Genomic DNA, 20,259 nt, shown 5'->3' with positions numbered 1-20,259 from the left:
GTGAGATTGGATCTTTCGGAGCCCAATCGGGTTCTAGCTTGCGTGTTCTCTCATTCTTCCTTATTAGATTGTATTAAGGAGCGTTAGTATGATGACTCTCATTTGCTAGTCCTCAAGGACAAGGTTCTGCACGGTGATGCTAGAGATGTGACCATTGGTGTTGACGGGGTATTGAGGATGCAGGGTCGGGTATGTGTACCCAATGTTGATGGGATTCGGGAGTTGATTCTAGAGGAGGCCCATAGTTCACGGTATTCCATCCATCTAGGTGCCGCAAAGATGTACCAGGATTTGAGATAGCACTATTGGTAGAGGCGGATGAAGAAGGATATAGTTGGGTTCGTAGCTCCGTGCCTCAATTGTCAGCAGGTAAAGTATGAGCACTAGAGACCGGGTGGGTTGCTTCAGCAGATAGAGATTTTGGAGTGGAAGTGGGAGCGAATCACCATGGATTTCGTAGTTGAACTCCCACGGACTTTGAAGAAGTTCGATGCCATTTGGGTGATTGTGGATCGGCTGACCAAGTCTGCACACTTCATTCCTATGTCTACTACCTATTCTTCGGAGTGGTTGGCAGAGATTTACATCCAGGAGATTGTTCGTCTACATGGTATTCCAGTTTCCATCATTTCAGACAGAGGTACTTAGTTTACATCATGGTTCTGGAGGGTCGTACATCATGAGTTAGGTACTCGGGTGGAGTTGAGCACAACATTTCACCCCTAGATGGACAGACAGTCCGAGCGCACTATTCAGATTATTTAGGATATGCTCCGTGCATGTGTGATGGATTTTAGAGGTTCTTGGGATTAGTTCTTGCCACTGGCGGAGTTTGCCTACAATAACAGTTATCAGTTCAGCATTCAGATGGCACCGTATGAGGCTTTATATGGTAGGCGGTGTAGATCCCCGGTGGGTTGGTTTGACCCGAGTGAGGCTTGATTATTGGGCACAGACTTGGTTCAAGATGCTTTGGATAAGGTTAAGGTGATTCAGGATAGACTCCGTACAGCCCAGTCCAAACAAAGAGTTACGCAAACCGGAAGGTTCGTGATGTTTCCTATATGGTTGGAGAGCGGGTCTTGCTTCGAGTTTCACCTATAAAGGGCTTTATGAGGTTTGAGAATAAAGGAAAGTTGAGTTCAAGGTTTATTGGTCCTTTTGAGATATTAAGACATGTTGGGGAGGTTGCTTATGAGCTTGCCTTACCTTCCAGCTTGGAAGGAGTTCATCTGGTATTTTATGTTTTGATGCTCTGGAGGTATCACGGTGATCCATCCCACTTGTTGGATTTCAGTTTAGTCCAGTTGGACAAGGATCTATCTTATGTTGAGGAGCCAACGACGATATTGGACGGGCAGGTTCGTAAGCTGAGGTCAAAGAACATTGCATCAGTGAATGTTCTGTAGCGTGGTCAGCCAGCCGAGGAGGCGACCTGGGAGACCGAGCAGGATATGCGCAGCCGTTACCCTCATCTTTTCACTACTTCAGGTATGTCTCTATGCTCGTTCGAGGACGAATGAATGTTTTAAGAGGGGGAGGATGTAACGACCCGCCCGGTCATTTTAAGAATTTACACCCTGATCCCCTATTAACTGCATTCCCCGTGTTTGTTTCTACTATTGTAAGTTGTCGGGAAGGTTTGTTTTGGATTTCGGAGCATTTTGGGACACTTAGTCCCTAAATGAGAGCTTAAGCTTTAGAATTTGGATCGTAGTTAGAGCAGTGTGAAGACGACATCGGAATGGAACTTTGTTGGTTCCATTAGCTCCGTTGGGTAATTTCGGGCTTAGGGGCGTGTTAGGATTGAATTTTGGAGGTCTGTAGCTTATTTAGGCTTAAAATGCCGAAAATTGAATTTTAAAGTTTCCGGTTCGATAGCGAGATTTTGATCTAGGGGTCGGAATGGAATTTTGAGAGTTGGAGTAGCTCGTAGTATTGAATATAACGTGTGTGCAAAATTTCAGGTCATTCGGATGAGGTTTGATAGACTTTTTTGATCGAAAGCAGAATTTGGAAGTTTTGGGAATCCTTAGGATTGGATTGGAGAGTGATTTGTGGTTTTTGCATTGTTTGATGTGATTCGAGGGTGGGAATAAGTTTGTATGATGTTTTAGGACTGGTTGGCATATTTGGTAGAGGTCTTCGGGGCCTCGGGTGAGTTTCGGGTGCTTAACGGAAGTTGAATTGGACTTAGGAGAAATTTGAAGTTGGATGAACCTGTCATAACCACACCTGCGTATGTAGGACTGCAGGTGCGGTGCTACAGAAGCAGCTTGGAGACCGCAGAAGCGGAATTTGGCCCAGGCTCCAGAAGCCGTAGGTGTAAGAAGTCGAACGCACCTGCGAGACTGCAGGTGCGGTAATGGAGTCACAGGTGTGGAATTGTGGTTTAATGAAAAGTCGCAGGTGTGACATGGTCTCCGCAGAAGCGGAACCACATGTGCAGTCCCAGAGCCATAGATGTGGTTCCACTGGTCAGAAAAAGGGCAGAAACAAGGGTTTAGTCTCAAAACGATTTGGGAGCTCGGGATTGGCGATTTTGGGAGAGATTATCACCTGAGTGTTTTGGGTAAGTAATTCTTACTCGGTTTTGATTAATTTCCATGAATCTATGCTCAAACTCATCCTTTAAATTAAAATTTATGGTGAAATATTTGAGAAAAATTGGAAAAGTTCTTAGGCCTAATTTTGAAGTTTTGATCAAGATTTTGATGTCGAATTGGAGTAATTCCTGTATATATGAACTCGTGAGAGTGTGAGGATTCTGAATTTATAAATTCTATTCGATTCTGAGACGTGGGCCCGAGGGGTTTTTTGGGCGATTTTTTTAATTTTGCGTGTTATCTTCGAACTACTTAGTCAAATTAGTTACATGAAGTTGTATTTACATTATACAATTACTTTGAATAGATTTGGTTCATTTGGAGTCGGATACTCGTGGCAAGAACGTGGTATTGAGTTGATTGAGCAGGTTTGAGGTAAGTGGCTTGCCTAAACTTGTGTGGGGAAACTCCCCTTAGGATTTGGTATTGTTGATATATGAAATGCCTTATATATGAGGTGACGAGTGCGTACATATGCTAATTGTTGAAAAATACTGTTTTCATTAGGTAACTATAATTGTGTTTTCTTCCTTGTTGTACATTACTTGTAATTTAAGCCTACTATTAGTTTAGGGAAGCATGTCTAAGTGACTTAATTGCTTTACTTGTTCAAAATGCTTTATCTGAAATCTGTGCGGCATGCTAGGTTAGAAATACCTATTTTTCCTTGGTATGAAATTGGATTGAATTGAGTATTCTTCGTGTTGCTGCTGTGTGTTTACTTTGGGACTACGGGACGATATCCCGGGATACCCCCCTGCTTGTTTTCTTTGGGACTACAGATCGTTACTCCGATAGATCCCCCTACATATTTACATTGGAACTACTGTACTGCACCCGGTTGATTCCCCATGTACTGGATATTTACATTTTGGACTACGTACTGGTATTTCGATAGATCCTCTACGCATTATGATTTGGACTACGGGACGACACCCGGGAGATCCACTGGATATTTACATTTGGGAACTACAGGACGATATCCTGGGAGATTCTCGATTGTTATCTCTGTGTGGAGCTATATTCTTTTTGTGATTTTTCTCTCCGTTGTAGTTGTTGTTATTCTTATTATCCAGTGTTAATTCATACTCTTTCATTTCCTTATATATATTTATATAATAGGTAGGTACCTAACCTTCCTCGTCACTACTCGACCGAGGTTAGCCTTGGCACTTATTGGGTACCGTTGTGGTGTACTCATGCCCTTTCTGCACATATTTTTCATGTGCAGATCTAGGTTTTTCGGCTCAGCCCTACCATCCTTGAGGCGAGGCGATTCTTCAGAGACTTCGAGGTATATTTTTCGCGTCCGCAGACCGAAAAGCCCCTCTCTATTCTCTCTTGTAGTTATAGCCCTCCTGTATTTACTTTGATTTAGACATTTTGGGGTTAGAGAACTATGTAGTATCCTTAGCTTGTGATTTCATGATATTCTAGGTTTTGGGAGTTGTTTCAGTTTGAGAGTTTATATTGTATATGCCGAACGACATCTTAAAAATTCTATTTATGTTTATTCCGCAGTTTTTGGTTGGTTTTATATTTCGTTTCCTTTTTCCGCAAATTGTTAGGCTTACCAAGTCGTAGAGACTAGGTGCCGTCATGACAGTTTACGGAGGGCGAACTGGGGTTGTGACAATATCACTGCCCAAAGCACAACTCAGTGCATGTTTTTCAGTATCAACAACTTGATCAGCTGCACCTTTCTTGCTTCCAACATTCTCAGTTGATAATTGTTCATCATTTCCATCTTTTCTCAGTCTATCAATACTGGAATGTTCCTCTTCAACTTATTTTTGAACATGTTGATCGCTTCAAGAGCCGCTTCCTCACGTGTAACATTTACATCTGCGACTTTATGCAATGCATCATGAGCAACATGTTCTTCAGTATCAACAACTTGATCATCTACACCTTTCTTGCTTCCAATATTCACAGTTGATAACTGTTCATCATTTCCATCTTTACCCGGTCTATCAACACTAGAACGTTCTTCTTCAACTTGTTGTTGAACATGTTGATCGCCTTCAAGAGCCGCTTCTTCACGTGTAAAATTTTCATCTGCGACTTTATGTGATGTATCATGACCAGCATAAATATCTGACAGATGTTCGAAAGAGTCGTTCATCCTATCATATTGTCGATAGTTCATGAAATCAAAATCACCATCGTCCATTCTATTTGATTTGTCGACAATCTTAAACAACTTTTCAAACTTCTCATCAAAATATTCCTAGAAAAAATTACTAACACTGATTAATCTGATTAACATTAGCAGAAAAAAATACTTCTCAATAAATAAGCTTACCTTGACTTTTATAAAAACCGCATCCACAATAGCTGATTGCTCATCCTGTTTAAACTGTTCGACAACGTCTTTCGCGATGTTGTGTCTTTCATCTTCTACATGCATTTTAACCTCTACCGTTACCCTCTAGTATAGAGACACAAAAAAAAACTCTAGGTATAAAAGAATGCTGAATTACAGCAAATACAGAACACAACTTCAGTTATTAGAATGTTAAAGTTCATCACAAACAGAACAAAACTTTAGCTGAAACATCATGTAGTTTTACAAAAAACACAAAACCCAAAAACTTCAGCTCAAAAATTACGGAACATATTGTGTTGACTAATTCATTGTCAAACGCCGTTGTAGAACGGTTAGAATGACTCTAGGTACGAGGTGCTTTGCCAATTACAGGAGTTTGATTGGCTTCTTTTGATCGACTCCGATTACGTGGTGATTCACCAGTTGAAAAAACCACATTAAGTCCTTTTGAACGAATCTGGCTGCATGGTAATTGCCCAATTAAAGACATTGAATTCATTCCTCTTCTGTAGGAATTATATCCAATACCCTAAACGTGCGATATCTCTGTTTAATACAAGAAAGTATATTATAAAAATAAAATAAAACTAATAAGTCAACATATTAACACAACTACAAAAATAAAAAATCAATAACTTACAGCATGATTACTAAAATAATCCTCATAAAGTTCTTTAAATTTAGGCTCTCCCATACATACATAACGTGACATCCAGGGAACCTGAGGGGTATCAAGGTACTAGTCCTCTCTTAAATACTTCTCCCGAATATTTGGGAAGCGCTCGTAGAACTAAGCACATAGCAGAAATGGAAATCCACCAACAGTTTACTCAGTTGAATGATATTTGTGAGCACGTGATTTTTGTTTACATGACAAATACTCCAAAAGAAATCAAAATAAACAACAAATTGTCTTCGTGCATAATTTTGTGAATTTGCCGGTCACTTTTTTTAGCTATTTGTGGTTTTGTCCGTGTCTTTTAGTCTTACCAAACAAAAATACAAAAATATGTGTCGTGTGTAAGTTTAGGAAATTATTCTACTATTCGGAATTAATCGAACCATAATTCAGTTATTAAAAGGAAAATCACAAAAATGCATTTTTTTTTTCGTCATTAAGTAATGTTATTAAATGTTAATATGTGTGTTAATTGTTGATTAATGTTTGTATAGTGTTATTGCACAAATTTAATTGGGAGATTAAAGAGGAAAAGGATTTTCGGATTGGGCCAGTCTAAATTAAATCGGAACAAGCCCAAACCAAGATGACCAGCCTAGTTCCCCTTTTATCCGGTCCAATTGAGCTGGCCACGCGACCATCCAAACGACGTCATTGTACCATTCTTAATCTGGACCGTTAATCTCACTAGATTTATGGTCCAGATCACTTACCTGTTACCTGACCCAACCCGATGAAACCGGTTTGACCCATTCCCAGCATAAGAACAAACGACATCGTTCCCTTCAGTGGAAAGATCACAGCCATTGATCATCAGCAATCCAACGGCCAACATCCAATCACTCACCCCGTATATAAACCTTTCCCCCTTTCACCCCGTGCCCTAAGCCAAATCCCCCCTGCCTTTAGGTCGTCCTCACCACATACCCAAACCCACGGAACCCTAGAGCCGCCCCCCTTTACCCCCACCATAAACCCGGCAGCAAGGATGCCGGTGACCCCCACCTTAACACCATAGGACCGCCTCACCACCATGAATATGGATCTGTTGTCCCTTTGCCTCGAATCAACCCCTAGGTTCTCGAATCTTCATTTGAAGATTCGAGAAAAACTCGATCTACACCAAACCACCCTAGATTCATACTAGACTCTCCCCTGACCTCCCTCGTGACCAAACCAGGCTTGGTTTGGTCCGAATCTACCCATGAATCCCAAAACCCCAAATCTGAAAAAATCGAACCCTAGAACACAAAGAATTTGTGGAGTCCGTTTGAATTTAAACAAAGTTTGGGGTCTAGTAGATCCTAATCGAAGTGTTTTCGTTAGAGAACACCTCGGTTAGGATTTGTCCGACCTCAAATGGGCAAATCAAGCCCAGGCCTGGGTCATCTATTTTGAAACTCTTCTGGTTCGTTCATTGCTCCCTTTTTGTTATCTATTTAGTTTAGATTAATTTATCAGCATGTTTATTTAGTTTTCTTTTGGCTATTTTTGATTTTTCTGTTGTCAGTTTGTTTTCCCGTCTCTATTAAGACCTTTTATTTGGTTGTTTGTTTAGTCTGTTATGATAAATTCATATAGTAGTATACATATTTCAATGTGATTAACGTCGTCAAATCAATAATGCCTGCTTTCCTGTATCGTTGCAAATTGTCAAGAACAGTGTTATGCTTTGTTTTGTGTTGTTTTGTTTGGTCGACTGCTTGTCCTGTGTCACAATTAGTACAGTCGAGTCGATATACGTCGCCAATTAGTTTAGCTTTGAACGATAATAATCTGATTCATATTATGGTTTTTGTGTGAAGTTCTGTCTGAATCCAACTGGGAACTAAGTATAGCTGTTTGTGGATTTGAATCAGAAACATTTATAGTTTAGTTTGTGGGTTTCAGTTCAGCTTGAGTTCTGAATTGATAGCATGTGCACTATAGTGCTTTAATAATTAGAGCAAATGGAACAACATGGGCTGTCTGGCTACCTTCAGGCTGCCCATACCCTGGTTTTAATTTAAATAAGATGATAAAGGGCTGGCAGGGGAATCTCATGGGAGGTTTGTTTATTTTTAATAGTTGAGTGGAAAGGCAGCAGGCCACATGGGAGGGGATCTGAATGGTTTTACAGACTGTAAATGGCCTGATACTAGGCTATAAATAGGGGGAGCTTCCATTAGTTAAGAAAAAGACTAAAATTAGAGAGGAGGAGAGGAAACCACTTCTGATTTTAAGATTCAATCAAGCAATAGAAAGGGTAGGGTTTTAGTTCTGAAACTGGGCAAAAAGAAGTTCTGAAAATTAGGGGGAGGAAAAAAAAATAGACAGGCATATACAAATACACATTGAGAGAAGCATATATACAGGAGACAGTTAGAAAAACACACAGAGAGATAGAAAGCAAGAGATAGAAAACATACAGACAAAATCAGAAACTGTTCTTCCTATTGTTGTTTTGATTTCACTTGTTTCAACCTGTTTAATCAATACTGATTCTTCCAAGTCCTAACTGAGGTTACTGGTTGTGTGTTTCATTAGTTTATTCCTAGATTTGGTCTGTCTGAGTTCTGATCCTACGCCACTTATTACTGCTGTCATTTGCTACTTTTTCCATCGGCCATAACTGCATCTTGCACTGGAACTTGTTCTGCTGTTACTTGTTTGTTACTGCTGTTGTTCGTTTGCTATTGTTACTCTACCGACCTCTCTTCTTCTTCAATTGTAAGCACTTACAGGTTCATACTTCTAAAACCATGTGTTGTTGAAAGCCTGAAGTTTTGAAGTAGAAATAATGAACGTCATTTGCTTCACAGTACTCATGTTCAAGACATAACAATAGTTTGAATGATAGTTAGCCTGTATTTGTTAAGCTTATTCCAACTGCATTGGTTCTGTATAAATGGATACATATCCCAACTAAGATGAACTGCAAAATAACATGTTGTTAGATCAGGTGTACCTCCACGTGCACAACAATTTAGTTTGATTTAGTATAACATGGAATCATGGCAAGCATCTGTATGTATTCCAGTATGGACCTTTGAATTGTAAAACATGTTATATCCGGTCCAATTTGATTTCAAGAAAATGTACTTAAGTTAGCCATGTACGCCAGTTCTCTTGTTGGATTCCATGCTTCGATATAGGTTTGATAATAACTGTTATTGGCATCGGCCCACCATTTAAACAAAGTAGCTATTAATAGGATCAGCAGATCTTTATCTATTTTTGAAGCACTAAATAACGCAACAATTTTAAGAAACACTAATTTAATAGGCATGAGTTGGGTAAGATGGTCTGGCGCTTAGATCAAATAAACTCCCAAATGGGCATTAATAATTAAGGTTAATCTCAGCACTAATAGTCGCGGACGATTATTCATTTGTTCACATAATTGTGAGGAGTTAATCTAGCTATAGGATAATTAATCATGTTCGGATATATTATTTCATCATTCTCAATTTTGCTTATAATTTCTAGTAATATTCCCTTCAGGAAATGTGCGCCTCAATCTAGCATTTGATATGGTAGGCCTCTTTTAGGCTTGTAACGAGTTAGGATTTTCTCTCATTCATTCTAGAGACAAATATAATAGAAAATGTAGTCGCTGCAGGTTCGCCCTTTTAAAAAATAAATGAGACGAGCCTCGCCAAGTAAAAAATGGAAAAATTGCGGGGCCCTCATAAATGTGCATATATTGAATACTTAAAAATTGGGACGGACTGTTTAGTGAATTTCACTGCCTTCCCCAAAGATAATAACGCGTTAGACTCTTTAGGCGCGACTTAATTAAATTACATTCTTAAATTCAAGTGCGCATTTATGTGACCCAAATTCAAATCTCAACGGAGTCGAAATGTGTTAACAACTACGGGTGCATTGATTGTGACGTGGTTCGAGATGCATTTTCACGACGTTGCAATTCTATAAAAATAAATGATAATAATAAAAGCGGTTTTAAATTCAATAAAAGCACATAAGTCACAACATGTATTTAAATCAGATATTTAGCCATTATAACAATTTAAGCGACCGTGCTAGAACCACGGGATTCGAGGGTGCCTAACACCTTCCCTCGGGTCAACAGAATTCCTTACTTAGAATTTCTGGTTCGCAGACTTCATTTGGAAAAGTCGAAAATTTCCTCGATTTGGGATTCAAGATAAACCGGTGACTTGGGACACCAAAAACCAAACCTTTCCCAAGTGGCGACTCTGAATTAAATAAATAATCCCATTTCGAATATTGTCACTTAAATTGGAAAAACTCCCCTCGCACATTAACCCTTCGGGGCGGGCGCGCAAAAAGGAGGTGTGACACCTCTGGCGACTCTGCTGGGGATTAACCCAGAACCACTGGTTCAGGGTTCAAGAATGCGAGCTTAGAATAATTGTTATATTTAGCTTTATTATCTGATCTTTATTACATGTTTTGGCATAACGTGCTAAATGTTGTTTTTTTTACCGCTTTGATATTATCTGAACTGTATATAAACTGTGCCGAAACCCTTCTCTTCTTACCTCCGGGAAGAAGCTAGCTGGTCGAGACTCCCTATTTTGTTAGTGTCATACATTGAAATAAGAAAGAGTTCGGACAAGTTACAAAGCCGGACGATCTCGTGGGTCCCCGGTACGTAGCCCCCTCCTCGACTCGAGTTGTCCGCTCGGGTACATAGTCTAGAACATATACCCAGGATTATAAACCTAGTATAATGAAACCTCATGTTGGATCCCTAGTAGGAACGCTTATTTGCATCATGTTGCATTTGACATAGGGGACTCAACACAGGGGTTGAGTCCGTCTAGGACAGGCAACCTGAAATGAAAAGACCATCCTGCTGCATCCCGTTTATTTTGCGCATTTATCTGCTTCAGATCTGCATGCTGACCGGTTTCTAAAAAAAAATGATAGTGTAGGGAGATAATTACTTATTTTTGGAAAAATAAAACCAATGTCCAAGTAGTGTCAAAACCTCACCGAAATTTTTTTAAGAAAAGAAAAAATGAAAACAAAATTTGTCTTCTAGTTTGATTTATTAAAAAAAACATAAAAAAAATCCTTTTAATCACTTTCAAAATCAAAAAATAAAAGTAAAAAAAAGGGAGAAAATTCAAAATTCAAAAATATATTGTTTCATTTGTAGTATCTCTTTAAAATATTTCCAAAAGGAGTGAAAAGAAGTTTAAAATTCATAAATATTTCCTTAGTCTCTTTTCAAAAAAAAATATACAAAAAAAAATATAAAAATCCAGAAAAATATTTTTCTCCTTTTCTTTAAAAGATTGTAGTCAGAAGGGGTTTAGTTTATTTACTCTACGCCTGATCGGACCGAACTACGCCGGTTTGATTCTCACCAGATGTGAGATATGTAGGCAACCCCCATCGGGTTCAACCCCATCTTTTGCTATGATAGCCAAAACCAATAAACAAAAAAAAATGTGTCAAAATAAGTCGGGTGATGCTGTTTTGTCATAAATAGCCGAATGTTCCCAAAAGGGACGCCGGAAGGCTGACTTTGCATAAACAACCACCTTTTGGGTCATGTTTAGGATTTTTGTCCAGTTGACCCACACAACCTTAAAATCTTCATCCCCGAAGTGCTGAAAGGCCGTGTTCGAAAATCTGATCTTCTTTTTTTGAAAAGTAGTCAAAATATTATTATTTTTTTAAAAAGGGTCACCTTAATAAATGTGCAGGATGAGCACGATGCAAAATGAACACTTTTCGATAATGACTAAAATCCCTGTCAAGTTACGGCTATGGTGGAATGATATAGGTGCTGAAGGACAAGATGAGGTCAAGAAATATCTGAAAGGTCTCGTGGGTTTATTGGAAATCCAGCCTCGGGGAGATATCATAAGAGCTTTGGTCACCTATTGGGACCCGACACACAATGTTTTCCATTTCTCCGATTTTGAACTCACCCCGACTCTGGAAGAAATGGCTGGGTACATCGGAAATGCTGAACTTCCGTTAAGGCAAAAATACCTGGTCGCCCCAAGAGCTGTCACGGTACATCGATTCCTAGACTCACTAAAAATACCCAGGACGGTCCGCAACCCAGATTTGGCCACCGGTTTTTGTAATCCATGCTTCATATACGACAGGTATGGTCATGTAGGAGGATTCAACAATCCGATTAACAAGCTATGCAGCAAAGGTAGTCGTCAGAAGTGGGATAAGCACAGACGGGTGGCTTTCATGATAACGTTTTTGGGCCTTTTAGTATTTCCAAGGAAAGATGGGAATATTGATCTAAAAATATCCGGGATAGTCAGTACTTTGCTCACTCAAAACGATAGCACTCTCGCGCCTATGGTGGTATCTGATATCTTTCGAGCTCTCACAGCTTGCAAAGCCGGAGGGAATTTCTTCGAAGGTTGTAACTTGCTGCTACAAATGTGGATGACTGAACATCTCTGCCATCGTTCCGAGCTCTTGAGCCATGGTTCCTCGGAGAAAACCTGCATAGAAGAATTTTACACGAGAACCAAAGAGATCAGTCTGCCCAAAGGAGTTATGGCATGGACCTCATTCTTTCAAGCTCTTACTGCCAGCCAAATACAGTGGACACTGGGATGGCTGCCTGTTGATGAGGTCATGTATATGCCAGCAACTAAAACTCATTTCCTACTGATGGGACTTAAGAGCATTCAACCTTACGCGCCCTGCCGAGTCTTGAGACAGCTCGGAAGATACCAGATAGTACCCCACGAGGAGGATCTTAGTGCTCAAACGATTGAGATAAGACCTGATGGACAATTTCCTGAAGCAAAAATCCGCCAGATCTGGAATGAATGTCAATATTTGAAAGCAGATACTTGCGTTCGGGATTGGTCCAAAAGCGAGATGGCACCAGGCTACCTTGCATGGTACAGAAGAGAACTCGAACATGAAAGGCCGGCTAAAAGGCCCCATATCCTGAATTTCGCCGAGTCATCGCAAAAGCAGTGGGATTGGTTGGCGAAAGAAAGAGGCTATTGTACTGAAATCAGCAGGTTGAAGCAACAAGTGGAAAGCCTGAAATATGAGCACAACGTGCAAGTTGCTACCGATCTGGGAGAGCAGAACAGGTTGACTCAGGAAAACGAAATGCTCAGGGTCCAGATCAAACAGATGAGGATGGATGCTGGTAAACAGCCAAGGAGTCGATCAGACGAGCAGTTGATAAAAGGCTGAAAAGTGATGTCAGGGAATGGCGAGATGGTTTAGAGAAGTCTGAAAACATCATGGCGGAGCTCAGGGCACAGTGGGATACAAGAGCAGATAAGCATCGCCGATACTTGAGTTAATTGAAAGGAGACCACGAGAAAACTATTGTCAAAATGAAGAGAGAGATGGCTACACTTGAGTTTAAAGCAGTTAATCAGGCCGAGGATTTCCAAATTGAGAGCAGATACTGTTACGACTTGTTAGCCCAAATGAAGTTAGAAGTGCGACAACTGAAGAATCAGCATATACAGGATTCTCAGGTATTCAAGATGTGTAGCGATCAGATAAAACGCTTGCTCATAGAGAAGAAGCAAACCAGAGATAAGATCAGGACCATTGCCCATGCCATCATCAGGCGGTGTCTACGGTGTGAGAACATGACCAGTGTTACCGTTCTCTCGGCAGTGATGGGTTATGTCAAGCAGACCATGCACGAGTTGGAACAACTTGAAAGGGATCTCACACCTAGGACCGCGGCGAGGCCGAACGATGCCCCGCGGGCACCAATTTTCAAAACCATAATGTACTCATAAGTCGAGTCTGTCTCTTAACATTTTCTATCTGTCTTTTCGCATCAGGGTGTTTTAGTCTGTTTGAGTCTAGGTTTATTTTTCAAGGTTTGCTTTTCCTTTTGCAAAATGTAGGTTGTAATAGACCATTTCAGCAATAAAAGGTGTGCTTCTTCTTACACTCACCTGTTTTTGAACTACGTAATGATCTGATTCACGTGACATCATGATACGTAGGCAATCCTCATCGGATCCGGTCGCATTTTAACCACAAAAATTGAAAACAGTAACAAGGGGAGAAAGAAAGAAAAATAAAAACATAATAAAAAAAATAATAAAAAAATAATAAAAAAAGGGAATCCTAAAACGGAAGCTGGAATGACGCATGCTTTCGTCGCAAACATGTAGGAATCTGCTTAACTATATAGGTGCATCATGCCCCAACGTGAGATTGCCTATCTGTTATTTGTTTCGAATTAACCGTTCGTTTGTCGTTGAGCTCCTCCAGGTTTTTGGAAAAGGCGGTTGGTTTGGTGAAAGTCTGGCCTCGCACTCATACTTCACGAGGTCGAAAGAGAGTGTTCAATTACATGTTATTAAGTCAGGAAGCGGTGCTCACACTTATTTCACAAGGTCAAAAGGAAGCATAGAAATGTCTTCAGAAATTCCTTTGCCGACAGTTCCTATTTCCGAGGAGAGTTCGATCTCGGCCGTCCTCACGCCCGAGTCCGCGACTGCGGGGGAAAATAGAATCCTACGACTCCGCATGCTGGAAATGCTGGATGACTGGAATAACGGAAAAGAGCCACCAAGTGTCGTCCCTAGATTCCCTGAGTTATTCTCCAGGATAAGCGGGACTTCTAATGTCCCCATAAGCTATCCTGCTACCCCATTCGGGTACCCAGCCATTTCGGCCTTCTCTGCTGGATCGCCCTCTGATTCTTATCCCCGAGTGTCAACAACGGATGTAAACACAAACATCTTTGCTGCACCACCCTGCCCGATCACGACACAACCTGCTACATACAAGCCAAATTTTGACTCATCCTCGTTTACATTCCAAGCACCATCTTTCTCAATGGAACCAACTCGGTTTGCCACCAGCACTCATCCTTCACAGCCTCAGTGCGAGATTGCACCTGGGCAGGATCAGAACCCCAAAATTGCTGAACAAGATGAGATGGACAAAAGAATGAGAAGCCTTGAGCAGAGTTTGAAGAACATGCAAGGTTTGAGCGGACAAAAGAGCGTCTCCTATACCGATCTATGCATGTTCCCTCACGTGCACCTACCCGTAGGTTTCAAGACCCCAAAGTTTGAGAATTACGACGGGCACGGTGACCCCATTTCTCATCTCAAGAAATATTGCAAGCAATTGCGGGGAGCCGGCGGAAAAGAGGAATTGCTAATGGCATATTTCGGGGAAGGTCTCGTAGGAATAGCCTCAGAATGGTACATGGACCAGGACATATCCCGGTGGCATATATGGGATGATCTCGCTAGAGATTTTGTGAGACAATTCCAGTATAACATCGACATTGCACCAGACCGAAATTCTCTGTCAAACTTGAAGAAGAAACCTTCAGAAAGCTTCAGAGAATATGCTATTAAGTGGCGCGAGCAGGCGTCAAGGGTGAAGCCTCCCATGGACGAGATAGAAATGGTCACTACTTTTCTCCAGGCTCAAGAGTCCGACTATTTCCAAAACATGATGTCAGCCATGGGAAAGCCTTTCGCAGAAGCGATTAAGATTGGGGAGATGGTGGAGAATGGTCTGAAAACGGGCAGAATTTTGAGTCAGGCAGCCATAAAGGCAACCTCCCAAGCCGTCCAAAGCGGGTCTAGAGGAATGGCAAGAGGGAAGAAAAAGGAAGAAACGGCCATGGCAGCATCAAAAGCAAGGGAATATCGTAATCCCAGGCCCCGTTTTCCAGAAAGGACCCCACAACACTACTACCCCCACCAAAATGTGGCATATGCTCCTCAACCTTACATGGTCATGAACACCCAACCTTATGTCCATCCTCCACAGCAAGCCAATCGAGGCCAAGCTCCACCTCCCAGAAATCAGCCTCCATACCGCAACCACTACAACCCACAACCTCCTCAAAATAACTTCCGCCCTCAGGAACCACCTAAAAGGCGGACTTTCACACCCATCGGTGAGCCATACTCTACTTTGTTCCCGAAGCTAGTCTAGTTGGGTTTCCTGCAGCTGGTTCCTCAGACAAGGCACAATCCGGCATCACCTTCTTACAAAGCCGGTGTTAGATGCGCCTATCACTCAGGAGCGGAAGGGCACAATACAAATGACTACTGGGCTTTGAGAAGGGTAGTCGAGAATTTAATAGAGCAAGGGAAAATAGTGCTAAGGGACGAGGAGGTCCCAAATGTGACTAACAATCCGTTGCCTTCTCACAACAACGGGCCGCTAATTGGAATGATCTGCGAGGATAAAGAATTTGATCCTGCTTTAAAATCCATAATCGCCATCGTCGACGCAGGGAAAAGGCCTGAAACAACCCCAAAGCTAGGAAAAGGGGAAAAGAAGGTCAGTACTATGAAGTGCGAGCCGGAAAAGAAGGTGGAGAAAAAAACAGTGCCTATGAAGAATGGAGTTCTTTATGTCCCGCGAGGTCAAGCAGAGAGGCCGCAAAGTTTCGAAGTCAAAAGGGCAAGGCCAATGTACATGCCAAAAGGGGCCTATATGGTCCGGGGGACGATTCAACCACCTCGGCTGAATGAGCCAGTGGTTATCGAACACGTGCCACAGAAGCCGATGACCAACCCGTCCACAGTGCCGTGGAACTATCAAAGAACGTTGGTTACGTACAAAGGTAAAGAAGTCACGGGAGAACTTCCGGAAAATACTTTCATTGGAAGGTATTCGAACACTCAAGAGCTAAACAACGCCACACGGAAACGCTTCCCACCAAAGAAGCCTGTAAGTGTTGAAGAAGCGGAAGTTTTCTTCTAACAAATGAAAATGCCAGACTACGAAGTGGTAGATCAACTGCGCAAGTGCCCCGAGCAAGTGTCCATGCTATCACTGCTGATGAGGTCGGCCGAGCACCAAAAGATCTTGCTCAAGACCCTGAACGAAGCATACGTACCAGTTGAAACCTCAGTTGAACAATTGGAACGGATGACGGAGATGTTCTTCGCCGTTAATCAGGTCTCTTTCAGCAAGAACGATTTACCCCCAGAGGGAGAAGCACACAACAAAGCCTTGCATCTAACAGTTAAATGCGAAGACTACTACGTCAAACGGGTAATGTTGGATGGAGGTTCAGGGGTTGACATTTGTCCGCTCTCCACGCTACAAAGAATGGAAATTGGGATCGGAAGAATCCGCCCCAACAATGTCTGCGTAAGGGCTTTTGACGGCGTCAAAAGAGACACCCTTGGGGAAATAGACTTGGTGTTGACCATAAGACCAGTGGAGTTTGAAATAACTTTCCAGGTGCTTGACATGGATACGTCCTACAATTTTCTCCTCGGCAGACCTTGGATTCATGCTGCAGGAGTTGTGCCTTCCACTCTTCACCAAATGGTGAAGTTTGAGTACGAAGACCAGGAAATTGTGGTCCATGTAGAAGATGAGCAGTCTATTTATCGGGACCCATCCATCCCATATCTTGAACCAAGGGAAGGGAGCGAGCACACGGTCTATCAGGCTTTTGAAGTTGTGTTGGCAGAGCAGTATGAAGAGGGAAGACCTTTCCCCTAACCTTTCTTGTCTAACGCCTCGATCATGGTGGCTAAAGAGATGATCCGGCACGGATTCAGGCTAGGTAAAGGGCTCGGACGAACATTGCAAGGAATAACGGAACCCATCACCTTGCCTTCCGCCAAGAAACTTTTTGGAATAGGTTTTCAACCCACTCCAGAAGATGAAGAATGGGCAAAAAAGAGGAAGAATGGGGGGTGGAAACTGCCTCGGCCACTGCCGGATTTATATGAAACCTTCGTCAGACCAAGATACACCGAAGAAGAAGACGATGAGGTTTTCACGGCTGAGGAAATCGAAGAGATATGTGGGGCAATGAGAGAAATGCTCTACGAGTCTCACATGGTTCAACCAGGAGAAGGCACCAGCACCACCGAGATGCTATATATGGGACCAAACGCCAAACTTCGAAACTGGGAGGCCACGCCATTCCCGACTAGGCAGAAGTCCGGGTAGACCTGTCCTGCCACCTTTCCTACATCACGAGTTATCTCCAGGATATAACTTAGATATTTTCTTCCCTTCAATTGTTGTTTTGAATTCCTGAGTTGTAAACATTGTTGTCTTCCAAATTCTAAGAAAAATAAAAAAAATCATCATTGTTTTCTCATTTTTTCCTTTGTTCTGATTTTTGTTATTTTTCCTTTATCTTTTCTTTCAGTTATAATAATGCGGCTTTAAATATGACATGCTTGCGGACTTCACGCCCAGATCACAACGAGCTATTTAATTGTGAAATAATGAACCCAGAACCAGAATATGATGAAGAAGAGGCTTTTAGGGAAATAAACCGAGAGTTGGAACATTTTGAGAATAAACCTAAGCCAAATCTGAATGACACCGAACCGGTTAATTTAGCAACTCCTGAAGAAATCCGGGAGACCAAAATAAGCATTCACACGGACAAGAAAATGCGAGACGCGATAATTCAACTTCTTTTTGAATTTAAAGATGTGTTTGCTTGGTCATACGATGACATGCCAGGACTAGGTGTTGATCTAGTGGTTCATAAATTGCCAATTCACCCTGATTATCCTCCAGTTCAACAAAAGCAATGAAAGTTCAAAACTGAGGTCAGTGACAAGATTAAATAGGAGATCACCAAGCAGCTGAAAACGGGAGTGATTCGGGTAGTCCAGTATACAACATGGTTTGCAAATGTGGTTCCAGTGCCGAAAAAAGATGGGAAGACTCGGGTATGTGTGGACTATCGAGACCTGAATAGGGCGAGTCCCAAAGATAATTTCCCATTGCCCAACATCCACATCCTTGTTGATAATTGTGCCAAACATGAGATCTAGTCTTTCGTAGATTGTTATGCTGGGTATCATCAGGTATTGATGGATGAAGAAGACGCCGAGAAGACTGCCTTCACCACGCCTTGGGGCACTTACTGTTATCGGGTCATGCCATTTGGTCTGAAGAATGCTGGGGCTACTTACATGAGGGCCATGACTGCCATTTTTCATGACATGATGCATCAAGAAATAGAGGTGTATGTGGACGACGTGATAATCAAATCCAGGACGCAGGATAATCACATCCAAGACTTGAGGAAGTTCTTCGAGAGACTGAGGAAGTACGACTTGAAGCTGAACCCAGCCAAATGTGCTTTCGGAGTCCCATCGGGCAAGCTTTTGGGCTTCATAGTAAGTAGGAGAGGTATCGAATTAGATCCAACAAAGATAAAATCTATCAGAGATCTACCTCCCCCAAGAACAAAGAAAGACGTGATGAGTTTGTTGGGCAGGTTAAACTACATCAGTCGATTCATTGCCTAGCTGACGAGCACGTGTGAGCCCATATTCAAGCTATTGAGGAAAGATGCGACGATCAAATGGACGGCTGAATGTCAAGAAGCTTTTGACAAAATTAAAGAATATCTTTCAAATCGCCCAGTTTTGGTCCCACCAGAGCTAGAGAGACCACTGTTCTTGTATCTGACAGTCTTGGAAAATTCTTTCGGTTGCGTCCTCGGGCAACATGACGTAACCGGAAAGAAGGAGCAAGCAATCTACTACTTGAGCAAGAAATTCACCGGCTACGAGGCCAAGTACACTCTGCTGGAAAGAACATGTTGCGCTCTGACGTGGGTTGCTCAAAAGCTGAGACATTATCTCCAAGCTCACACTACTTTCCTCATAAGCAGGCTGGATCCTTTGAAGTATATATTTCAGAAACCAATGCCTACTGGAAGACTGGCCAAGTGGCAAATCTTGCTTACTGAATTTGACATAGTCTATGTCACCCGCACGGCAATGAAAGCCCAGGCGCTAGCAGATCATTTGGCCGAAAATCCAGTCGATGAGGAATACCAGCCATTGAGTACCTATTTTCCAGATGAAGAAATAAACATCGTAGAAGTGGTCTCGGAGAACGCTCATGTTTGGAAGATGTTCTTTGATGGAGCCGTAAACGCCAAAGGTGTAGGAATCGGGGCAATTTTGATTTCGCCCTCTGGTCAGCATTATCCTGCCACAGCCAGACTGCGTTTCTTTTGCACGAACAATACAGCTGAGTATGAAGCCTGCATCATGGGCATGCATATGGCGATCGATCAGGATGTCAAAGACTTATTGATTATGGGAGATTCTGACCTGATTATCCGGCAAGCCCAAGGTGAATGGGAAACTCGGGATGTCAAGCTTATTCCTTACCGACAGCCCGTGGAGGACCTCGGCAAGCGTTTTAAATCAATAGAGTTCAGGTATATCCCACTGTGTCACAATGAACTAGCAGATGCACTTGCTACCCTAGCTTCAATGCTACCCTACCCAGGCAACGCCCATGTCGATCCCTTGGAAATCCAAATCAGGGAGAGACACGGTTACTGTAACGTAATCGAGGCAGGATCGTGTACACAGCCGTGGTACCATGATATCAAGAGGTTTTTGAAAACTCAAGAATACCCCGAGCATGCTACCGAAGATCAAAAGAGAACCATCAGGCGGCATGCAAGTGGTTTCTTTTTGAGCGGTGAGTTGTTGTATAAGAGGACTCCGGAACTCAATCTACTAAGATGTGTTGACACCGAGGAGGCAAGAAGGATCATGCACGAAGTACACGCAGGAGTGTGCGGACCTCACATGAACGGGTATGTTTTAGCAAAGAAAATCCTTCGAGCAGGTTATTACTGGATGACCATGGAAAAGGACTGCTTTGGTTTCGTTCGGAAGTGTCATCAGTGTCAGGTGCACGATGATTTG

The 20,259-nt window shown here is 42.1% G+C and overlaps 1 protein-coding gene across 1 annotated transcript; it reads left to right on the top strand.

Moving 5' to 3' along the window:
* The first annotated feature begins 1,064 nt into the window (after positions 1–1,064).
* LOC138880812 (uncharacterized) lies at positions 1,065–1,409 on the top strand. The gene has a single exon (XM_070160991.1). The coding sequence runs from the start codon at positions 1,065–1,067 to the stop codon at positions 1,407–1,409; it is 345 nt and encodes a 114-aa protein (XP_070017092.1).
* Positions 1,410–20,259: the final 18,850 nt, after the last annotated feature.

The sequence above is a fragment of the Nicotiana sylvestris genome, chromosome 11 (assembly GCF_000393655.2).
Source record: "Nicotiana sylvestris chromosome 11, ASM39365v2, whole genome shotgun sequence".
Taxonomy (NCBI): domain Eukaryota; kingdom Viridiplantae; phylum Streptophyta; class Magnoliopsida; order Solanales; family Solanaceae; genus Nicotiana; species Nicotiana sylvestris.
The sequence above is the reverse complement of the archived record's forward strand: the minus strand, read 5'-3'. Positions and strand labels throughout refer to the sequence as shown.

What these genes read in the sequence shown, in the direction of transcription:
- LOC138880812 (XM_070160991.1), top strand. Translation starts at nt 1,065, where the DNA reads ATGGTTGGAGAGCGGGTCTTGCTTCGAGTTTCACCTATAAAGGGCTTT.